The 23,854-nt window shown below is 37.2% G+C and overlaps 1 protein-coding gene across 4 annotated transcripts in view; it reads left to right on the forward strand.

Moving 5' to 3' along the window:
• The window catches only part of LOC117343242 (ceramide synthase 2-like), an 84,787-nt gene that overhangs the window by 15,200 nt on the left and 45,733 nt on the right, over positions 1 to 23,854 (forward strand). For all 4 annotated transcript variants that reach the window (XM_033905583.1, XM_033905584.1, XM_033905582.1 and 1 more), the window contains 3 exons: positions 10,300 to 10,426; positions 15,982 to 16,088; positions 22,491 to 22,548. In XM_033905583.1, coding sequence (XP_033761474.1) covers positions 10,300 to 10,426; positions 15,982 to 16,088; positions 22,491 to 22,548 — 292 coding nt within the window. The remainder of the gene's footprint in view (positions 1 to 10,299; positions 10,427 to 15,981; positions 16,089 to 22,490; positions 22,549 to 23,854) is intronic.

The raw sequence follows: 23,854 nt of genomic DNA on the forward strand, positions 1-23,854 counted from the left end.
TATTTTCACTTATAACTAGTGTTAACTTAGCATTATGATTATTTAATTGTGACTGGACATCTCTTAAGTATTGCCAATCAAGGTATTACCTGAAAACCTGCGACCTCACGCTAGGTAAGCAGGCCACGCGAGGTGTCGCTTGCGGTAAGGATCGGCTGCCCGATCGTGTTGAGTGACGTGAAGAGCATTCATATCCAGTCAAAACAATCCACAGGTGTCCCAATTAGTAATGGATAATTTTGCAGGTATCATCTATGTTTGGTAGATAATACGACTGGGCATATTCAAAAGCAGACATGTTGATGTTCTGACCCAATTTTACCAACTTATATCGCCTATTTTTACAGTACTTAGTGCTTTCGTAAACGCAACAGGTTATGTAGAATGTAGACTGATTTTGATGTATTAAAGAGACCATTTATTACAATAATATAGCTATAGTTTCTGATTCAGATAAAAAATATAACCATGCAAAGATTATACTGTACAAATGTTTAACTTTTGTGTCACAAATGAAACGTGCACTGTACTGTTTTGGGGCCTACTGTAGCTACGCATTAACCGAGCGGCTTCGTGCAATAACCATCATAATTATCGCGAAATGAAGAACGTTTAAAGATCAATTAACATTGAATTAAATAAAATACTATCATTTTACTAACTTATAAATGTGTCATTGTTCAGACCGCCGTTGTTACGTATCAGATTTACGATGGATGTGTTTGTGTCTAATGATTTCACTCTGCCAAGATTTTCGGCGATATTGACTCGAATAGTAAATCACGCTTATTTTCTGAAGCATAATTTCGAATAATTTGAACTGGTTCGTCAATATTTATTTAATTTTTACCGTATGTTTATATATATATTTCCTTTGCCCCTAGATCTGTATCAGTTGCCACTTTCTATTCTGTTGAGGATCTTGATCAATATATTGGGTAATTGCTAAGTCTATATATGGACAACTTTACTACTGCAAAGCATAAAAGACAATTAATGCAAAACATTTTGGATGTCATCTATGTCCAGAAATGACCAAATGTTGGTTGTGAGTAACAGATTATGGTACCCATGTCAATAGAAAGGAATTAAGCACTCTTTGATCTCATAAAAAAAATCAAACTTACAATGCAATACTACAAGTATGCTTTGTTGGGTATAATAATGAAACAAGAAATTCATACAGGCATTGGAAAGTCATTTTTAGCTCACCGGTTACGAGTAACCGAGAGCTAATGCTGTCACCCCGGCATCCGCGTCGGCGTCCGCGTCCCACCCCATAACTTTAAAGTTTTTGGGGTAAGTTTTTGGAAAACTTGTAAGTCCAAAAGTATACACCTCATGCCCTTCTAATTTGGTTTATACATTCATTAGAGGTCTATGAGTGATGTTATATAAATGGCAAAATCATGCAGAAAAATTGTGATTTTTTCGCATTTTACCATTTTGTGGACTTAACTTTTTTGGCAACAAAACTCACTTTAAAGTTTTGGGGGCAAGTCCAAAAGTATACACCTTTCACCCTTCTAATTTGGTTTATACATTCATTAGAGATCCAGGAGTGATGCTGTACAGTCATGCAGAAAACATTTGTGATTTATTTTTGGCATTTTACCATTTAGTGGACTTACTTTTTTTGACACAAAAACCCACTTTAAAGATTTTGGGGGTTGACACAAAAACCCACTTTAAAGATTTTGGGGGTAAGTTTTGGAAAGCTTGTAAGGCCACACCCTTCTTATTTGGTTTATACATTCATTAGAGGTCTAGGAGCGATATTATGTGACATACAATTTCAAAATAACATGCTTATACAATATACATACATAAAAAATGAATGCATAGTGTGATTGCTGCCGTCAGTGAGCTTTCGCAATCATTGATTGCACTTGTCATGCATGCCAGTAGGCAAATAAGTTTCTGTCAGCATTTTAAACAGGAGAAGCATCAATAAGGGCCATTTTGTCACTCGATCTGTACTAGTTTATATAATTGCCAAGACACCTCCCCCTTTTATATCAGTATAGAGACAGACTGAAGTTGTGATATCATTTTATTCTCATGACAAGCTTTCAACAAAATTTAAATTGACTAAGAAGATTTTTTTTTTAATTTCAAACCTACTGAATATAAATCCAGAGAGATTGTTATCTCAGCTATCATTAGGGACAGAAATTATGATTTCATTTTTTTTTTTCATCTTTGAAACAAATCTAATTGTCTGCCAAATATAACAAGAAATAACAATAGAATGAGTAGATGAAACTATTTCACTGTAAGTATGCTATGATGGGATAATCTGCCCTTTGAATATTATGATCAAGCCTGGGTGTACATGTTACACCTGTGAACTAATTAGTGCCACATGGCTAGTGTTGATTATCACACCTGGCTGACAATAGAAATGTATATCCAGTACAGCAGGCGTGTTCTCTTTGTTTAAGGTTTTAATTATATAATTAGTAACATCAGTCACTGTTACATCTTCAGTTCAACAGGCCCTATATAGCTATAGTCTCGAGGTTTATTAGTGGAACATATGTTTTTTGCAAAATTATTAAAAAGTAATAGTATACAGGTAAACATACACACAAGTGTTTCATGAAGTGATCGATGAACACTCCAGTATGACAATCCCCCCCCCCCCCCCCCCCCCCCCCCCAAAAAAAAAACCCCAACAACAACAACAAGTAAACAGTTATGGACACTAAAAGCTACTTTTTTCCACATGATAATGGTTGATAGTTTACAAAAGCCAATTTCACAATAAAGTAGACATATAATTATGTTTCTAAATTACAGAACTATGTATAAATGATTTAAAAAAATAGTAAATTCAGGATTCCAATCATTAATGTAAGAACCATCGCTGGTGCCAACACATAGTATATACAAATGAATTTGAAGTAGAGATACACATTGTAAAGCATTGAAATAAGCATTTGTTGGTATAGAACTGTAATAGACTTGGGTGGGGTAATTACAAGGCATGGGCTAATTATATACTGTATTGCTGAATAACTGGTATATGTGTAAATATTTTATGGAATGTTAAAAATACATGTGTAACACACTCTCTGCCATACTGATAGATATATAGTAATTGACATTTAGTAATTACTAGTTTGTATATATTTGTGTGACAGATAGTGAGATATATATCAGCACTTGGTATTATAAATACATAATTACTTTTCAAGGAAATTCCGGGAAGTTTCAGCAGGAAGTTTAGGGATTAAACTATCATCAAATAGGAAGTCATATTTGCATGGTTTACTATACCAGCCAGGAAATCCAATAGATTATATATATAAGTAATATTATCTGGTGTTGGTGTTTGTGTTGGGTCAACAAGTTATTCATATTTCTGTAATAAAGTGAAGTCAGTTTGGCTATAGTTGATGAGAGATCAAAAGAACATAGGAGACTTACAGGATGTCTATATGGTGTTTGGTCACTATTTTAATGGGCCGAACATGTGTACAGTCATAATAATATGCAAAACAATGGTTTATTGATCCATGAACTTCACTTGATGTTCATTGTCCTCATCGATCCCTGAAGAAATGTACACCAGCCGCTGACAGTAATAATGTCTGTAGTCCACAGTGAAACCCAAGTTTTAATTCCTAGAAGATAGTGATTTTACAGCTGTTTCATTGGTGTTTTAGACCACTGTTATATGGCTTCACATTGGTATATGACTGTGTTATGATTTGTTTTATGACTTTGTCATCCCTAATGATCCTGACAAACTATATGGTCACCAGTTCCTGGTGGTGACTAACAGATTGATCATAATACCTTCAATCTGTGTAAGAATTGTTTTCATCATGTTTAAGTGTTGAGTGAATTCTTGCTCTGTATCGTATTCACTTCATGAATGCCCCAAACACACAATGTCTTCTTTTATTTTAGACCTGCTCTCCCTATTGCATGATTTGGTAAAGGTGAATGAATTTGGGATCTTATAATTTCTCTTTCCAAGAAATGTTCAGCTTCCTAATGGCTCCCTTGACAATGCCTCAGTTTTGGCCTTTATTTCAGCGTTAGCCCCTGTGAGGAAGGCTTTAATGGTTCTGTCACCTGGCTGAGACATACCAGAGTCTATAAAAATGGTAGTTACTATTCCTGCAACTAATGCTCAGTGTTTTTAGGAGTGGGACGACTGGTTAAATTTTTCCTATTGTCGGCTTAGTTGGTGTCTTTGCTTACATGTAGCTACATGCTTCAGTGAGACAGCACTATAAAGTTGGCATCGGAAATTCCTTGTTATAACAAGGAGACAGACACTAACATATATACCACAGCCTCCCGAAACACACAATTACTGCATTCATGCATCTTAAAAACATGTACAGGGCAGGTTGTCCTTAAACGACCTTGGCTGTACATATACATGTTCATAGGACGTTAAATAAAACATTACATTGTACTAGACTTAAAAACTGAACAAACTATATATAGCTACTCTAAAGTAAATGAATATGCTTAACTTATCCCAATATGATCTTCATATCAGAGTTTTTGAATAGCACGTTTAACATATTTGTTATTAGTCCCCTGCCGTTTGAAAAACGGGGGGGGGGGGGGACTTTAGGTTTACCCTCCGTCCATCCATCTGTCTGTCTGTCACGCAACAGTTGTCCGGACAACTCCTTCTAAAGTACTACTCCGATCTTAACGAAACTTGGTATACATGATCAGTATAACATGTAGTTGTGCATCCCACATTTGTTTTTTTCGAAAAACCTTTTAAAAAAAAAATAATGGGAAATGAATAGGTGTAGGCAGGGGACTTTGTATTGCTGTTGCAATACTATCCATCCTTGTTTTTTTTAAATTGTAGTGTTAGACTTTTAGAAAATCTAAAATATATATGAGGATGTTCCACCTGATGTTCTCTATTATCTGTAACAGGATCGTGCTACTCGGGATTCTGAATATATAATGATATTGTTAACCGACTTAACTTGTTCTACTTTCTTTGATGCATTAGGATGCTGTATATATCATAGCAGTTTTTATCTCATTTTAATTTGCATGACAATACTTTAGCATAATACCTTACCTACAATATCTTGCATTGATTACATGTTGAACTATGTATGCAGTTAAGTGTTCATGTGTTTGCACAATACACATTATCATGTGACATCTGTGTAAAGCCTGTTGAGGCATTTTGACATAATAACCTCTATTTCCAGTCTATATATATATAGCATACTTGAGTTCTTGGGTACGTATGCCCAAGTTTATTTTTCTTAGGTGTATAGGTATATACACTTATAAGTTCCTATACACTTGGCATACATATTTTGAAATTCAGTTAATATGATTATAATATTGTTTGTTTAATTTTTTTTTGTCTGATAACTTCTTATCATAATTGTATAATGCTTTTACAGTCTATGATCGTGTATAGTTGATACAGTTATTGATGATCTACAAATCCTTAAAAGCAACATTTTTGCAATAAGATTGCCATTGCTGGGTGTCGTTTCTACCCATTGCTGGGTGTCGTCTCTGCCCATTGCTGGGTGTCGTCTCTGCCCATTGCTGGGTGTCGTCTCTGTCCATTGCTGGTTGTCATCTCTGCCCATTGCTGGGTGTCATCTCTGCCCATTGCTGAGTGTACATGTCATCTCTGCCCATTGCTGGGTGTCTTCTCTGCCCATTGCTGGGTGTCGTCTCTGCCCATTGCTGGGTGTCATCTCTGCCCATTGCTGAGTGTACATGTCATCTCTGCCCATTGCTGGGTGTCGTCTCTGCCCATTGCTTGGTGTCGTCTCTACCCATTGCTGGGTGTCGTCTCTGCCCATTGCTGGGTGTCGTCGCATATCTCTGCCCATTGCTGAGTGTACATGTCATCTCTGCCCATTGCTAGGTGTCGTGTCACTGACTACTGACAGTGTTGGTGCAATATCATAATATGCAGGAAAGCAACAAATGCTTGCAGTCAAATTGGTTTAATACCTGCAAGTGGGGCTCAGAGTCTTATGACTCAATCCAATAGACCTGTCAAAGTCATACCAAGGATCTAAATAAGATCATTAGTCAACACTTAGCAGACACACCCTGAGGAGTGAAATATCTTCAATACGGGTATATATGTGATCAGTAGCTCCGGCTGCATTCATTAATGTTCGTCCTCTCTATCCACACTATATAGTTTTACATTTTAAAAGGAGTGGAAATTCATATTTGTCCAATATTGAGGTCAAAGCAAATAGCAGATCAATTTAAATGCCAATGTGCTTAAAAGGTCATGTGACTCCTTTCTTCTATTTTAAGCTGCATGACCTTATTGTGAACCAATGTAAAATATCTGTCTAAACATTTGAGGTTCATTCATGTGCACTTCTCTTTACCAGCCCCACCCAGAAATTTAAATACCACTCGTAAATTTAAATACCAGTACAATTATCAGCCCGTCCTGTAATTATAGATACCACATGTAATTATAAATACCCCCTGTAATTATAAATACCACCTGTAATTATAAATACCTGTACAGTAATCAGCCCCACCTGTAATTATAAATACCAGTACAGTAATCAGCCCCACCTGTAATTATAAATACCAGTACAGTAAACAGCCCCACCTGTAGATATAAATACCACCTGTAATTATAAATACCTGTACAGTAATCAGCCCCACCTGTAATTATAAACACCAGTACAGTAAACAGCCCCACCTGTAGATATAATTATGAATACCACCTGTTATTATAAATACCACCCATGAATACATATACCACCAGTAAGTATATGTACCACTACAATTACTAGCCATACCCGTAAATACCAGCACAGTTAAGGTAGCAAATGTAATCACCCGTCAGACCTGTAAATGCCATCCCGTATTGCTTTAGCAGTAACCAGTATGATTGATATAAACAATAAACACTATGTAATAATGTTCTGAATTGAAATTGTCCAGAATCAAACAAGTAGACTGGGTTAAGGTGTCAAGGTACTAGACCAAGGATACAGAAGATTTTATGAACTTTGATTACCAGTAGTCTCTAAGTCTCTAGATCCATTTTCAGACATGTAATGTAAGTTTCCCCCCACAATAAACTAATTCCTTCTGATGTGTTATATTTCTCCCATCATAGCCATCAAGATAGCATATTTGTCAAATAACATTCTGAGACACTGCCATGGTTTGTAGCAGGAAGCGTGATCATTTTTGTCGCTTCAAAACAAATACAATTCAAGAGATTTAAACTTGAACTTCACCTTGTTTCCTGTCTGTCTCTGGAGTGATAAGTATGTACAAATGTTTATTGTACTCTAGTGGAGTCGATTCGAGTGCAGCCGTCTCAATCTTTCAAAACATAAAAAGATTTCAAACATCATCATTTAAAAAATTATTCATGATTTGAATACACCAATATTTGATTTTGGTGCCTTGATGTATTTTTCCAAATTTTTGTATTAACTTAAAACTTATAATTATAGATACAATATATATATATGTGTGTGTATAGCCGGACTTATGGTGTGGAATATATGAACAGAGATAGCTCCAGGATGTCCGCAGCTGTGTAATACCACACGTACATCTATATTTAAAAGTGTTCAAAGGTTTATGTATATAGTCATTATACTGTTTACTATGAAATACTGGACACTGAGATTCTGAGGTATTGGGTAGTAGTATCAGTGAAATGTTTACATGTGGCAGACACATACAAACAAGTCGGTCATATCTTTGACCTTCGGATCAACAACACTCTAAGTGTATCACACATTGTATTTGCAATTGAACTGTGGACATGTTTGTAAAATAAAAAACTCTCCCTTTATAATTTAAGTTTCAAACTCTTAATGTCCTGAACAGGCCTGAAACTTTATGAAATTTAACCTTATACCTCTCTAAGACAGTAATTAAACCTTAACCTTATACCTCTCTAAGACAGTAATACATGTACAGATATGCACGTTTAAAGGTCATTTAATTGTTGTCGGGACAGTGACCTTAATTAACATATATGATAGTTTTGTTTGTCAGTTGATGAGCAATGGGCAGACATATATATAGCGGTCATTGACTGAGTTCTTATCATTACTATCATGACTGTTACATGATTCAAAGATCATTTACATTGTCCCTAGTATGTACTACGCCTCTTTCCACTACTTGAACATTGGTTTCATTGTCGGAGTTTAATGTACTAAACATTTTTAAAAGGATCAAAAGGTTGCTTGTATAAATTCCTAATATTGAAAATGCAGATCTTTTAATTTGCCCCCTTGATTTTTGTCAAAAATTAAACATAAATATTGTTTTGTATAATATAATTTGATTAGTTTTTATGTTTAGGTAAAAGAAAAAGAAAAAAAACTTAAGTGTTGTACATGTTGAGAGATGATTCTGTGTTGTGGATGCTTTATTATACACATAAAATGCCAAAAATTTGTATGATTTGATAATATGAAAACAAGAAATTCAGGATGTTAACTATACTTTAGACAAGTGTTATGTTTGTGACTTTCTGTGATTAAAGTCGAAAGTCTGACAGCCAATATGCCTTGTGTTTAAGATAGTGTCCATTTTAACCTACTGGGGTATGTCTTTTGTTAATGTTAGCTTCATTGAGTTCTCATGATCACAATGTAGGAACCAAATATAGGGGCACTGAGCTATATCGCAAAGACTATGATCTCTAAGATAATAAGACAGTGACTTCAATTTTAATGAGCTGTCTAGTCGTAGATCACGTCTCTTTCTATTAAGTATTGTTAGCTATATAGCTACCTCTATGTCAATTGATTAATAATACCAGCAAGCACTTCTAATGGGAAATATTGCCAAGTCATGAGAAATTATCTTGATATTTTTCGTATAATGAAGTTGACAAATTGCATTATAGGTCTTCCAAATTTTTCTCAACGAAATTAAACCTGTTGAAAAAATTACATTGGGTGCTGCAGTACTCATTCTTTATACCTATTTTTGGATTCTGTATATATAGAACTTACAAAATATATAGGCACAGCAGTACAACTGCTGTAGCTAGTTCACACATTTTAACATGAAACCAATGTATTTTAAATTTTTTCTTGTTCTGAAAGATCCTGTGGACAATGAATATGGTTGTTGTCAAAGTTCCAAATATAATATTGACAATATCTAATCCTGTTGTAAAATAATATATACCCCATATATAATAGTAGCATATTGGGGGAAACTGAAAGAATATCAGGAAGATTGGGTAGATAGTTGGAAAACAAAATTTAACTAAACTGACCTGTGTACCAAAGTAAATCATAATACATGAACAGGTATCAAGAAACTGCCAATATAGGTACAGACCACCATGGTAAATGTAGATTTGACAGCTGGGAATGAATGGAATGTTGCAGTTTGGAATGTGATTTACATGATATAAAAAGATTGGTTGTCTATAACACCGACCTATATATAAAATGCCTGTTTACCATTACACATCTGTACATCAACATCTGCTGATAACTGCTTTGTCCTGTCATTAATCATGGCCGCCATATATTGCTTTGTCCTGTCATTAATCATGGCCGCCATATATATATATAGTATGTTTTATGTGTGAGTTCTAGTGCTATGTATATAAATAAAGCATGTGATCTGCAGATAATATCAGTGCATTTCATATCTCTATGGAATGTATTAAAAAACATGAAAGTGCATATATGTGTGAACATTATGTTTGATAAACATTTATACAACAAGTACATCCTTAACTAATCCCCATACATAATCAGGAGAGAAATCATGTTGATATATTTATTTTACAAATGTGCATAAAAGTATGGGCAGTTTCTGTTGTTTTCCCCAAAATTCAACAGCGATTTTCACACACTGTGATTCTTAGTCGAACAAAACTTTCAAAAACCTGGTAATAGCATATCCATGTGCACATGCGCAGAAATATTGTAAAGAGTTGAATCAAGATTGTTATCAAGCTTGGTTGTTAGTATTCTGTCTTAAATTAAGTAAAGAAATGTTCTGTTGTGATGAATATATAGTTACACTACAATTTTATGGTGTACCTGTAATGTCAAAAGAAAAAAGGTAATTTTAGACCATACGACAAACTGGAATACATATAGTAGCTCAGGGGTTGTTGTTCGTGTTGTATGATCTTCCATTTGTACATTACAGCATATCCTTGCCAGCCCGCTGTGTGTGTTGCAAACAGATTCGCTGTACCTCCTTATTGAGTTAATTATGCCTGTATAAAAATTATAATGTTAAGTGAGTAGATAAGTGATTTCCCTTGTGTACTTATGTAAAAACTTTTTGTTTCAGGTATGTAGCTGCTCCCATTGGTAGATTATTTGGAATCCGAGATACAAAACCCAGAAAACCTCCACCCAACCCAGTCCTAGAAAATGCCTTCAGGTGTCACAAATTCCCAGACCATGACAAAATGCAGGTAAATATACAAAAAATGTAGTATACATGATGTAGTTACAAAATAGAGATTTATTTCTTTGGAGTGCTATTTCTGTAAATTGATGTTTGTTTTTGTTTTAAAATTCTTGTGTAGCATTGTATACATTGGCCACAAGATTTGCTTTGATCTGATCATAAAAGGCAGCAGGATGGTGCTGAGGCCTGCCGGAATGTGGTTACAGTGTGACAGCACTATAAAGTAGCCCTTGAGTGGCTATCAACCATGGTTGCATCCTACCGATGACTTCGGATCTTGAGAGGGCATCAGAGACCTCAAACAGTTCAGCATGCCGGAAGAATGTAGGAATGGCATGCTATTGTGTCCAGTAATGATATTATGATGTACTGTTGTTGGAACTCATCACAACATCATCATAGGACGTCAGCTGTTGTCTAGTTCGAAAGCCCTAAACGATCATTACCTATGAAAAAATGTAATGTCATGCTGCTGTGTCCAGGTGATGAGATTTTGGTGTGCTGGATGGAACTTAAAATGCCCCTTGGGTATAACCTCATTTTCCAATCAATGCCATTTTTGGTTGCTGCAGGAATGTAAATCCGCAATCAATTTTGCATACTCTAAGAATGGACGATGTATGATGCTACCAAATTGTCTAGGTTACTGTAAATTGGGATATTTTTGTGTTAGCAAATTTGGGATATTATTTTGGTGTGTCTAAATTTGACATTGCCATTAGCCCTGTGTCAAATTTTGGCATATATCCTGATGTTCATAATGCAATTTCTGCCTTCCAAGAACAGATATGAAACGTTGTATTTTCCCAAGGATGTTGAAGTTTTGAAGTTATCTATGTACACAACATCAAATTCTTCAGTGCAGAGTGTAGGTCTATCTGTTAATCCTTCTTTAATTAAAATCACACTGGCAGTTTTAATTTCAAGAAATAGTGTGATTGCTTTTGAAGTCATGATGGTTCACAGAGTGAGAGCGTGCTACTATATATAGCAATTGACCAACCCCTTTAAAGACTTAAGCTTGCCACCAGCCTTACAGCTAAATTTTAATACCAGATTATCTCCCCCTAGTTTGAAACTTGGGTCTGTAATCAGACATATCATATAGGGAATGAAAATTGCATCTGGAATGTTTTGCATTTTGATACTGATGGTAAAATTTGGTTGTGGTTTTGATACTTTCATGCTGGCACCTAAATGAACCAAAATGCAACAACCAAAATATCCCAATTATAGGTTTGATATTTTGATATACTGAAACTTAAAATAATAGTCTTAAATGTCACCACTTGTTATTTGAGATTTCATAATAACTTGTTTATTGTTTTCAACAAATTTATCAACTGTGACCCTGGATATAAATAAAGGTCATTCATTTACACAAACCATGTAGTCCTTCATTCCAGTGTAACATGTCGAACATGAGGCCTTTGGGCCTCTTCGTATTGAGAAGAAATAGAAACCTGTGTTTCTTGCAACCATTTTCACAATCCAATGCCAATAGATTGATCTGAATTTACACATTCAGTAAAAATGTTTTATTTTGAAAATTCATGCAAACAAAAAAGGACTTAAGTGTGTAGACCCACCCACTTAACTTCACATCTGAAGTGTTGGTTATGAATGGTGGTGTCAATATAATTTAACATGTCTGGCCACTATCTCTCGAGATTGAAAGGTTTGCCTTAGCTATAGGTATTTTACAGAGTTATAGCTTAGCCATTTACCTTAAGTGGGATCTGAATTATCACATACATAGAGAGTTAGTCATTTATCTTAAGTGGGATCCACATACATACAGAGTTAGTCATTTATGTTAAGTGGGATCCACATACACACAGAGTTAGTCATTTATGTTAAGTGGGATCCACACACATACAGAGTTAGTCATTTATCTTAGGTGGGATCCACATACATACAGAGTTAGTCATTTATGTTAAGTGGGATCCACATACACACAGAGTTAGCCATTTATGTTAAGTGGGATCCACATACACACAGAGTTAGTCATTTATGTTAAGTGGGATCCACATACATAGAGAGTTAGTCATTTATGTTAAGTGGGATCCACATACACACAGAGTTAGCCATTTATGTTAAGTGGGATCCACATACATAGAGAGTTAGTCATTTATGTAAAGTGGGATCCACATACACACAGAGTTAGCCATTTATCTTAAGTGGGATCCACATACATAGAGAGTTAGTCATTTATCTTAAGTGGGATCCACATACACACAGAGTTAGCCATTTATCTTAAGTGGGATCCACACACATACAGAGCTAGTCATTTATCTTAAGTGGGATCTCTTGTATCTCCACATACCTATAATTGTATGGATTGTTTGATTTGTTCCAAAAATTGGCACATACATGTACAGTTTAAATAAAAATGATAGGTTGATAATGATAAATAGTATAATGATGGATGTATGTTAACTTAATTATAAGCTTGAAATAAGTGATTGTGACATGTTATAATGATAGATGTATATTACCATGTGACATGTTATAATAATAGATGTATGTTACCATGTGACATGTTATAATGATAGATGTATATTACCATGTGACATGTTATAATAATAGATGTATGTTACCATGTGACATGTTATAATGATAGATGTATATTACCATGTGACATGTTATAATAATAGATGTATGTTACCATGTGACATGTTATAATGATAGATGTATGTTACCATGTGACATGTTATAATGATAGATGTATATTACCATGTGACATGTTATGATAATAGATGTATGTTACCATGTGACATGTTATAATAATAGATGCATGTTACATTGTAATAAGTGATTGTGACATGTTATAATGATAGATGCATGTTACATTGTAATAAGTGATTGTGACATGTTATAATAATAGATGCATGTTACATTGTAATAATAGATTGTGACATGTTATAATGATAGATGTATACGTAGGTTACCTTGTAATAAGTGATGTGAATTTGATAGATACATGTTTATTGTTGATATTTTAAAGAGCTTACATAATTAACATATACTTGTATGTCATTTATGTATAAATTATTCTGAATTATTTATACATGAAATATTTTAAGGGAGATAACTCTGTATGGTTTGCATATGATGTTATGCAGTAATTGATTGGATTGATTGTATATTTTGTTTCAGGAAGTTTTTCTGGTATGGTGTAGTTTTATTATTTCATTGCCTACCACTGTTAATCTGACTAGCATTATGCCTTCTGATCTACCACTAGCACTGAACCCTAGCTTCTTGAGGGAAAAGGTTGCTTAAAGTTATTCAATGATTTCTATGTCTGCTTCAAATGATTTTAAGTTTGAGGTAGAAAAAATCTAGTCAAGACTTCAGTCTGTTCAACATAAACTACCTCAAATGCTTGTAAAGGAAACAAAATTATGAATGAACAGATTATCTTGAAAGCAAATTTGGTGATTTATTTTGTGAAATAATGATGGGTGTATTTGATTTTATATTGTGTTTAACTCCAAAGGTTGATTTTGATAATATCCCTCGAGAACTGGGTTGACCCTATTTAGTCCACTTCGATTCCAGGCTTCAGGCACAATTTCTATATACAAATATATCATGTATATTAAAATTGGTTATGATTTAAGCTGTTCAGCAAAAACTGGTCAGTCCGGAATGATCAAATAAATTGTATAAAAGTAACTATAATCTTAGGTCACATGTCACTGTATCAAAGATATGTCAAGGTCATTAAGTCAGATGTCAAGGTAAGATTTAGCTGGTAGACATTTATGTAAAACATGAACAATTCATCACAGCAAATAAAGGTCAGTTGGTCAAAATGTCAAGATCAAATATGTATCATTTAATTGGTAAATATTTTGTTATCTATTATAAAGTGAAAACTGTTTGTAATCAAATACTAAATCATTTGATTTAAGTGTAAGGTCGAAGGTCAAGGTCATATATCACTTCATTATTAAACATTTTGTTATGACAATATCAAAAAAATTATTGGGAATTAACAAAATATTAATTAACTGTCCATTAATTATGGTTGACTAAAGTCAAATATAAAATTGGCTGCCATCTTGAATTCCACTCCAAATAAAGAGGTTGGTGGTCCCTGACTTTTGAAAATCGTCTATGGATACTGGACTATAATTTCCTGTAATATGGCTATGGCTGTACAATAATTCTAAAATATGTGGATATAAAGGTGAAACTAAAGAGAAATTTTGCATGTGGTCTAACATATCCCAAGAGACTGAGAGATGTATGTATAGGTAGTACGTATTTTACCAACAGTATATGTGCTCAAGAATTTACGATACATGTATGCCAGAAATGTAAATTGGAAAGTATCTGAATTCCTTTCAAGTGTGTTATGGAATCACTCATGAAAACATTTCAAAATTTATCATGATATGAGGGATAAATCTAAAATGTATGAATTTGTTTATTGAATGTTTTTTGTACAAGATGAGAAAATGTGGTTGGACATAGGCCAGATTACATGACCCATGCACCTGGTTCTTGGTTTCTGTAGCAATCTTTGTCTGTATGTCATCATCCAAATCTACCGAAAAATTATGTTATGTGTGAATTTGGTCACCAAATACTGTTTTTTTAAGATGACATTTTTCAATAGAGTTAAGAAGTAGAGTCTAAACTGGTTGTATGTACACATGTTGCCAAGGATTCTTGATTACAAAATAGTCTTTGTAGTGTGGTTTTACTTAAACACTGAATAATTTGTTAGTTGTTGTGAGGAGATTTTAAATAATTCCATAACCATGATTGATTTATGTTTCCATATGTCAATAGTGTCCGCCTTATTAATTTTTGCTGTGTTGACTATGGCCCTCAGACCTAAAGCATAGTATACGTGGTTGTCAAATTAACAATGAATTGAAATTAAACCTTAAAACAAAATGATATGCTGTGTTGTGCTGTGACCTTTCGGTTTTCATTTCTTTTTGATCATGAATTTATCAATTATTTGAAGAAAAAAAAGTTTATCTCGCTCATAAGTGTTATCAACAAAAATAACAGTAAACAGTACAAAAAGAAAAATGGAAAGGCAGGGAAAAGGAGAATTTTTTTTTTATATCAAATTAAAGCACAATATATAATTATTATGTATTTATTATATATTTAGTAAATATTTATTTAATATTAAATATGTATTAAATAGATATTTATTATTTTTTCAATCATTATATATGCAATGCTAAATGTCAATGATGTGCTGAAGTTATTGATTACAAAATATATTTGGCAATTTTACATATATAAAATAGTGGTAATAGATATAAATAAATCTGTATATAGAAACTGTATATATATATATATTGTTGGGACTTAAGTATAACACTTTGAGGCTTTCCTCAATCATAGAAACTTTTGTTACTTGGCTATACATATTCTATACAGCTAATTGGATAAGAACAAATATCACATTATTTTCTATCGGGTTTAATTTGACAATATTGCTATGTTTTTTCATGTTCAGTAAAGGTTCCGAAATCCAAAATAATGACATTCTTTAATTGTTTTGATTCTCTTTTTCATTTGCAGAATTTATCAAAGCAGACAGATTTATCTACGAGAAAAGTTGAAAGATGGTTTCGGATGAGGAGGAATCAGGATCGTCCAAGCCTTATGAAGCGTTTCACAGAAGCTGCGTAAGGACTTTTATAATGTTCTCCAAGTGTTTAATTTACTTTATAGTCATTGACAACAGGTGAATGCCAGGTGGTTATATATTGTTCATTTGTAGCTGTCCACCAGATTTGATGGTACCAATTACCAATAGACAAAGGGTTTGAATACTGGAATCTGTAGGTTTGCCTGTAGTCACAATTTTTGTACCGCCTACTCCTCCCAGGGTAATGCTTGGATTTCCATGAAACATCGCACACATTATTCATGACATGTTCCTGTGTCTGCCTGAAAGCCATCAAGTTCCATGAATTTTTACTGGAGTTATGGCCCTTGATGCCACGTGGTGAAACCTATCTTGTCTTGACTACTCACAAACAAATTTCAATCAAACAACACTGAAATAAGTTGAGAAATATTGGGAGATGTGTTTGCAGGCTTTTTTCTCTCTTTGAAATTTAGGTTGTCATGGTAACCACATCATTATACACAGGTATTGTGCCAATAACTCATTAGTCCTGAAATCAATTTTATTCAAACTTGGGCAAGTGGTGTAACTTTCGTTAATGCTTTAGTCAGGTAGTTCCAGAACTTATAGTCATGTGACTAACTCAAGTAAAGTTACAGTGATATTTAAGCACTTGATTAAAAATAAGATTGAACTTTATTCTCTAATATGAAGGTTTAGTGATTTTTAGACCCCTATTACACAGCTGTAAATGTCTTCACCCCAGCTTGTTCAGACTACTACATCAGTAAGATAGCTCCTCCAGAAAGGCTTTATCATTGGTGTATGCTTGTATACTTTTCTGGTCCTTTGTATTTGACAATCTAGTAAGAGAATTAACCAACATCTCAGCAGTACTATAATGGTCAGGTCCAGTTGATAAGTACACTTCTCCATTGTGAACTGTTCTATTAGTATTTTAGCTGAGTCATCTCAACCTATAGTCACAGGACGTAGGAAATTTATGTGTGGCAGGGGACATATAGACTCATGTACACAGTGATGAGGAGATATTGATTTTGGTAATATGATGGTTTGATTCCATTTTTACTGTGTTTTCCTGGTAATCATGTGATCGCCCCACTCAGGGATAATATTCTTCATGAATGAATCCTATTTAGTTTTCCACCAGTGGTGACTATATCACTATGGCCTACTTATGTGTCTCTTCCCAGCACTATCAACAAGCACTGACACCCCTCTCTTCCAGTGCTGATCAACCCCCTCCACAACAAGCACTGACACCCCTCTCCTCCCAGTACTGATCAACCCCCTCCACAACAAGCACTGACATCCCTCTCCTCCCAGTGCTGATCAACCCCCTCCACAACAAGCACTGACACCCCTCTCCTCCCAGTACTGATCAACCCCCTCCACAACAAGCACTGACATCCCTCTCCTCCCAGTGCTGATCAACCCCCTCCACAACAAGCACTGACATCCCTCTCCTCCCAGTGCTGATCAACCCCCTCCACAACAACCACTGACACCCCTCTCCTCCCAGTACTGATCAACCCCCTCCACAACAACCACTGACACCCCTCTCCTCCCAGTACTGATCAACCCCCTCCACAACAACCACTGACATCCCTCTCCTCCCAGTGCTGATCAACCCCCTCCACAACAAGCACTGACACCCCTTTCCTCCCAGGCTGATCAACCCCCTCCACAACAACCACTGACATCCCTCTCCTCCCAGTACTGATCAACCCCCTCCACAACAACCACTGACACCCCTCTCTTCCAGTGCTGATCAACCCCCTCCACAACAACCACTGACACCCCTCTCTTCCCAGTGCTGATCAACCCCCTCCACAACAGCCACTGACATCCCTCTCCTCCCAGTGCTGATCAACCCCCTCCACAACAACCACTGACACACCTCTCCTCCCAGTGCTGATCAACCCCCTCCACAACAGCCACTGACATCCCTCTCCTCCCAGTGCTGATCAACCCCCTCCACAACAAGCACTGACACCCCTCTCTTCCCAGTGCTGATCAACCCCCTCCACAACAGCCACTGACATCCCTCTCCTCCCAGTGCTGATCAACCCCCTCCACAACAGCCACTGACATCCCTCTCCTCCCAGTGCTGATCAACCCCCCTCCACAACAACCACTGACACACCTCTCCTCCCAGTGCTATCAACCCCCTCCACAACAACCACTGACACCCCTCTCTCTCAGTGCTGATCAACCCCCTCCACAACAAGCACTGACATCCCTCTCTTCCAGTACTGATCAACCCCCTCCACAACAACCACTGACACCCCTCTCTTCCCAGTGCTGATCAACCCCCTCCACAACAGCCACTGACATCCCTCTCCTCCCAGTGCTGATCAACCCCCTCCACAACAGCCACTGACATCCCTCTCCTCCCAGTGCTGATCAACCCCCTCCACAACAACCACTGACACCCCTCTCTTCTAGTGCTGATCAACCCCCTCCACAACAAGCACTGACATCCCTCTCTTCCCAGTGCTGATCAACCCCCTCCACAACAACCACTGACATCCCTCTCCTCCCAGTGCTGATCAACCCCCTCCACAACAACCACTGACACCCCTCTCCTCCCAGTGCTATCAACCCCCTCCACAACAAGCACTGACACCCCTCTCTTCCAGTGCTGATCAACCCCCTCCACAACAACCACTGACACCCCTCTCCTTCCAGTGCTGATCAACCCCCTCCACAACAAGCACTGACACCCCTCTCTTCCAGTGCTGATCAACCCCCTCCACAACAACCACTGACACCCCTCTCCTCCCAGTGCTGATCAACCCCCTCCACAACAAGCACTGACACCCCTCTCTTCCAGTGCTGATCAACCCCCTCCACAACAACCACTGACACCCCTCTCCTCCCAGTGCTATCAACCCCCTCCACAACAACCACTGACACCCCTCTCCTCCCAGTGCTGATCAACCCCCTCCACAACAACCACTGACACCCCTCTCTCCCAGTGCTGATCAACCCCCTCCACAACAAGCACTGACACCCCTCTCTTCCCAGGCTGATCAACCCCCTCCACAACAACCACTGACACCCCTCTCCTCCCAGTGCTATCAACCCCCTCCACAACAAGCACTGACACCCCTCTCCCCCCAGTGCTGATCAACCCCCTCCACAACAACCACTGACACCCCTCTCCTCCCAGTGCTATCAACCCCCTCCACAACAAGCACTGACACCCCTCTCCTCCCAGTGCTGATCAACCCCCTCCACAACAACCACTGACACCCCTCTCCTCCCAGTGCTGATCAACCCCCTCCACAACAAGCACTGACACCCCTCTCCTCCCAGTGCTGATCAACCCCCTCCACAACAACCACTGACATCCCTCTCCTCCCAGTGCTGATCAACCCCCTCCACAACAACCACTGACACCCCTCTCCTCCCAGGCTGATCAACCCCCTCCACAACAAGCACTGACATCCCTCTCCTCCCAGTGCTGATCAACCCCCTCCACAACAAGCACTGACACCCCTCTCCTCCCAGTGCTGATCAACCCCCTCCACAACAACCACTGACATCCCTCTCCTCCCAGTGCTGATCAACCCCCTCCACAACAACCACTGACACACCTCTCCTCCCAGTACTGATCAACCCCCTCCACAACAACCACTGACATCCCTCTCCTCCCAGTGCTGATCAACCCCCTCCACAACAAGCACTGACACCCATCTCTTCCCAGTGCTGATCAACCCCCTCCACAACAACCACTGACATCCCTCTCTTCCAGTGCTGATCAACCCCCTCCACAACAAGCACTGACACCCATCTCTTCCCAGTGCTGATCAACCCCCTCCACAACAACCACTGACATCCCTCTCCTCCCAGTGCTGATCAACCCCCTCCACAACAACCACTGACATCCCTCTCCTCCCAGTGCTGATCAACCCCCTCCACAACAACCACTGACATCCCTCTCTTCCAGTGCTGATCAACCCCCTCCACAACAGCCACTGACATCCCTCTCCTCCCAGTGCTATCAACCCCCTCCACAACAACCACTGACATCCCTCTCTTCCCAGTGCTATCAACCCCCTCCACAACAACCACTGACATCCCTCTCTTCCAGTGCTGATCAACCCCCTCCACAACAACCACTGACATCCCTCTCCTCCCAGTGCTATCAACCCCCTCCACAACAACCACTGACACCCATCTCTTTGCAGTGCTATCAACCCCACTAAAGGCCTCTTTCACTACTAACCAACCAACCAACCAACCTACCCACCCTCCCCCTTCTCTTGTATTTCAAGTTGTCCACATCTACTCCCATCTGTCTACATAGAGTTTTCTTTCACAGTGATGGCTGTCTGAGAGATGATGACCACCCAAGTTAAGTTCTGATATAGGTGATGACCACGGCATGTGTACCCCACTGAAGTTATCTTTCAGGCTTCCCAGTGATCATTTGACCACTCATCAGTTTGTTGGGTATCAGATGATATTGCTGACAGATACTAGTCTGCAGAACCTTGTAGGAGTTGTGTATCACTTTCAAAGGAGAGCAACATTCATTTTTCTCTTTTTATTGCATGTGTCAGACATTCTGTACAGGTATCGGTTCATTTAAATTTCAATATCAAATCCAGTTAGGCGATCCTTTCTTATAAATGTTATTGGAATTCGTTTGAAAACTGAAAGACGGTTCAAGTAAAAAATGATTAGTTTTCCTTTGTAAATATTCAAATTGATCATACTAGGCTTGAAATTGATCTGCCATATGAAAAGAGGAATACAATTCTATCAAAATGATGGTTATATTAGAACCTTCCAATACATCTCTTAGTATGTTTAACATCAAAGGAAGGGTATGGTGACATTGAAACTGGAGGTGTATTGCATGTATCAATCCTCAACAAGTTAATTTAGATTGAATGTTTTGGGTTAGGTATCTAAAATACAAACAAACAACAACAACAACAAAAACAACAACAACAAAAGATAATAATACACATAAGGTCATAGTGTAGTAAATGATAAAGGCCATTTCATTTGATCGTCATAAGTTATAGTGAACAAGGATTTGATCTTGGACATAAAACATGAAATGTACCAGAATGACTCATCTATAATTGACTTACAACATGGCTTTGTGAACTAGCTAGGGAAAACGGTCACACCATCCATTGATAATTCCAAAAGGCTTTGGCCTTTTAGAAGATTTATGTGGCTCTATCATCATCCCAAGTTCTAAGACTCATTGCTTGTATGCTTTCTGGTGATAAAACCTGTAAGTCACAAGGGGAAAGGTATAAAAAGAGATGTGTTTTTTGCATTAGGTGTATTAGACAACAGAAGGATGTCAGTCAATGACTGTCTCCTGAGGACAGATTGTCTCCGAATGACAGATTGTCTGCTGATGACAGTTAGATGTGTAGGGAGACAGAAGGATGTCAGTCAATGACTGTCTCCTGAGGACAAATTGTCTCCTGATGACAGGTAGACATATTAGGAGACAGGTGGATGAGTGTTGGGGACTGTCTCCTGATGACAGGTAGACATATTAGGAGACAGGTGGATGATTGTTGGGGACTGTCTCCTGATGACAGGTAGACATATTAGGAGACAGGTGGATGATTGTTGGTGACTGTCTCCTGATGACAGGTAGACATATTAGGAGACAGGTGGATGAGTGTTGGGGACTGTCTCCTGATGACAGGTAGACATATTAGGAGACAGGTGGATGAGTGTTGTGGACTGTCTCCTGATGACAGGTAGACATATTAGGTCATGAGACAGGTGGATGAGTGTTTGGGACTGTTTCCTGATCAACAACCTGTTTTTCTCATCAGCTTGTATAGGCCAATACCTACCTGGATTAATTACACAGTTATATATACAGCACACCAGTGTGTTACTGGTGTATACAATTAACCTGTTCACGCTACCTTTCACTGAACTTGTAAATTTAAATGATGAAAATAAACTTTTCCCTCTAATTTTCCTATTACAGTAGGACTTGCTTATAACAAAATCCCACTGGACGAGAGGAGTTATTTCATTGTATCAGAAATTTAGGGGATTTTGATTTTAATTTACTTCGTAATAAGCAGCAAATTGTATTAAGCTTGTTTGTCTTAAGTAAGTTTTTCTGTATGTTTTTGTGTAAAAATGAAACCTGAAAGCAATGTTTCATTTATTATTGCCGAGGTCTTTCATCAATTTTTTGTTCAGATATTAGTAATGTGTCTGCTGATTTTTACTTCTTCTTTTTTTAATGGGAAAAAATCTAAATTCCATGATTAATTTATTGTTTGGGTCTCAGATGGTGGCTTTGGCTTAAAATTTTGTAAAATGCCTTGTTATGATATTAAAAAAATACAGACATCATTGAAAAAAATCTTGTTTGTTTATATTGATGTGTATATGCTGATTTTAATGTAGAAAAACTGTTGTATTTTTACAGGTGGAGGTTTGCCTTCTACTTTTCTGTGTTTATCTATGGAGTGGTAGTCCTATGGGATGTAAGTATATTATAGATAACATCTTTTCTCCCATACTTCACAGGTGAATCTCCATTTTTGGTAGGGAACAACTCCGTCTTTTACCGGGGTAGGGAAAAAGACAACTCACACATGCTATATGACGCCACTCATAATAGCGTAACGAGCGTAACATCGTCATTGTACATAGCGTAGCCTCATCACAACTTGAAAACAGCATTAATATCCTGTGGACAGGGATATCTCAAAACCCTCGTGTAAGAGTTTGGCTGGCTAGCAATCGTTCGACCAGCAAAATTCTTACACTCAAGTTAAAATATCCCTGTGCAAAGGACAGGCCCGTGTAAGATTCTATTAGTCTTCAGTAATAATACTCAGTATACGATGAGTCTTTTGAATTCTGTAATTCATTGATAAATTGAAAAATAACCTTCTATATCAAATCAATAAAGTATCATCTTTTACACTACAGTGATAACAATATTTTGTCACATCTGTTACACTTACTGATGAAATATAAATACAATATAACAACCATACTCATATAATACAATTATTTCAGTAATAAAAATAACATCAGTATTCATGTAATACAGTTTTTTCAGCAATTAGAATAACATCTGTATTCATAAAAAACAGCTTTATCAGTAATAAAAATAGCATTGGTCTTCATTCACAAAATACAGTTATTTCAGTTAAAAGAATAACAATGATATCTATATAATACAGAGTATAATTTTGAAAATAAAAATTTGATCTGATAATTTATAAAGTGTACATAAATTAAATTCTGGGAACATGGTGAAAGATATACATGTACATAATCACCCTACGAAATGCTGAAATATGCCAGTGTACTGTGATATAGGTCAGTCTGTAGAGCATAGGACAGTGCAATCTCAGGTGAAGATCGATGTGTGATGGTCAATCCATACTCCGGGTTAATTGTGTTTCTCAGGAAGCTGAGGTCCTGTACCATCCTGTGCTCTCCTGATTGTGTACTTAGGCAAGACATTTTACACCAGTTGCTGATCAGGATAGCATGTTTTGGGCCATTACAAAACAATTTTCATAGTTTTTGAGGTAGCCACCAGCTACTACATGTACACCCCTTCAAAATGACCCATGTGATGAACCCAGCAAACATACAGTATACTGTTGTAATTGATCTAATGTTGTTTCTGGTGATAAATAAATCATGTTTTTTTTTTTAATGTTATCAATGATACGTGTATATTTACATTATCACTAATGGATGTGTGAATAGATTGTGACCAAGATAGCATTAAATTTTAGGACTTTGTCAAAATAAATCATCAATAATACA

The sequence above is a fragment of the Pecten maximus genome, chromosome 15, assembly GCF_902652985.1.
Source record: "Pecten maximus chromosome 15, xPecMax1.1, whole genome shotgun sequence".
Classification (NCBI taxonomy): Eukaryota; Metazoa; Mollusca; class Bivalvia; order Pectinida; family Pectinidae; genus Pecten; species Pecten maximus.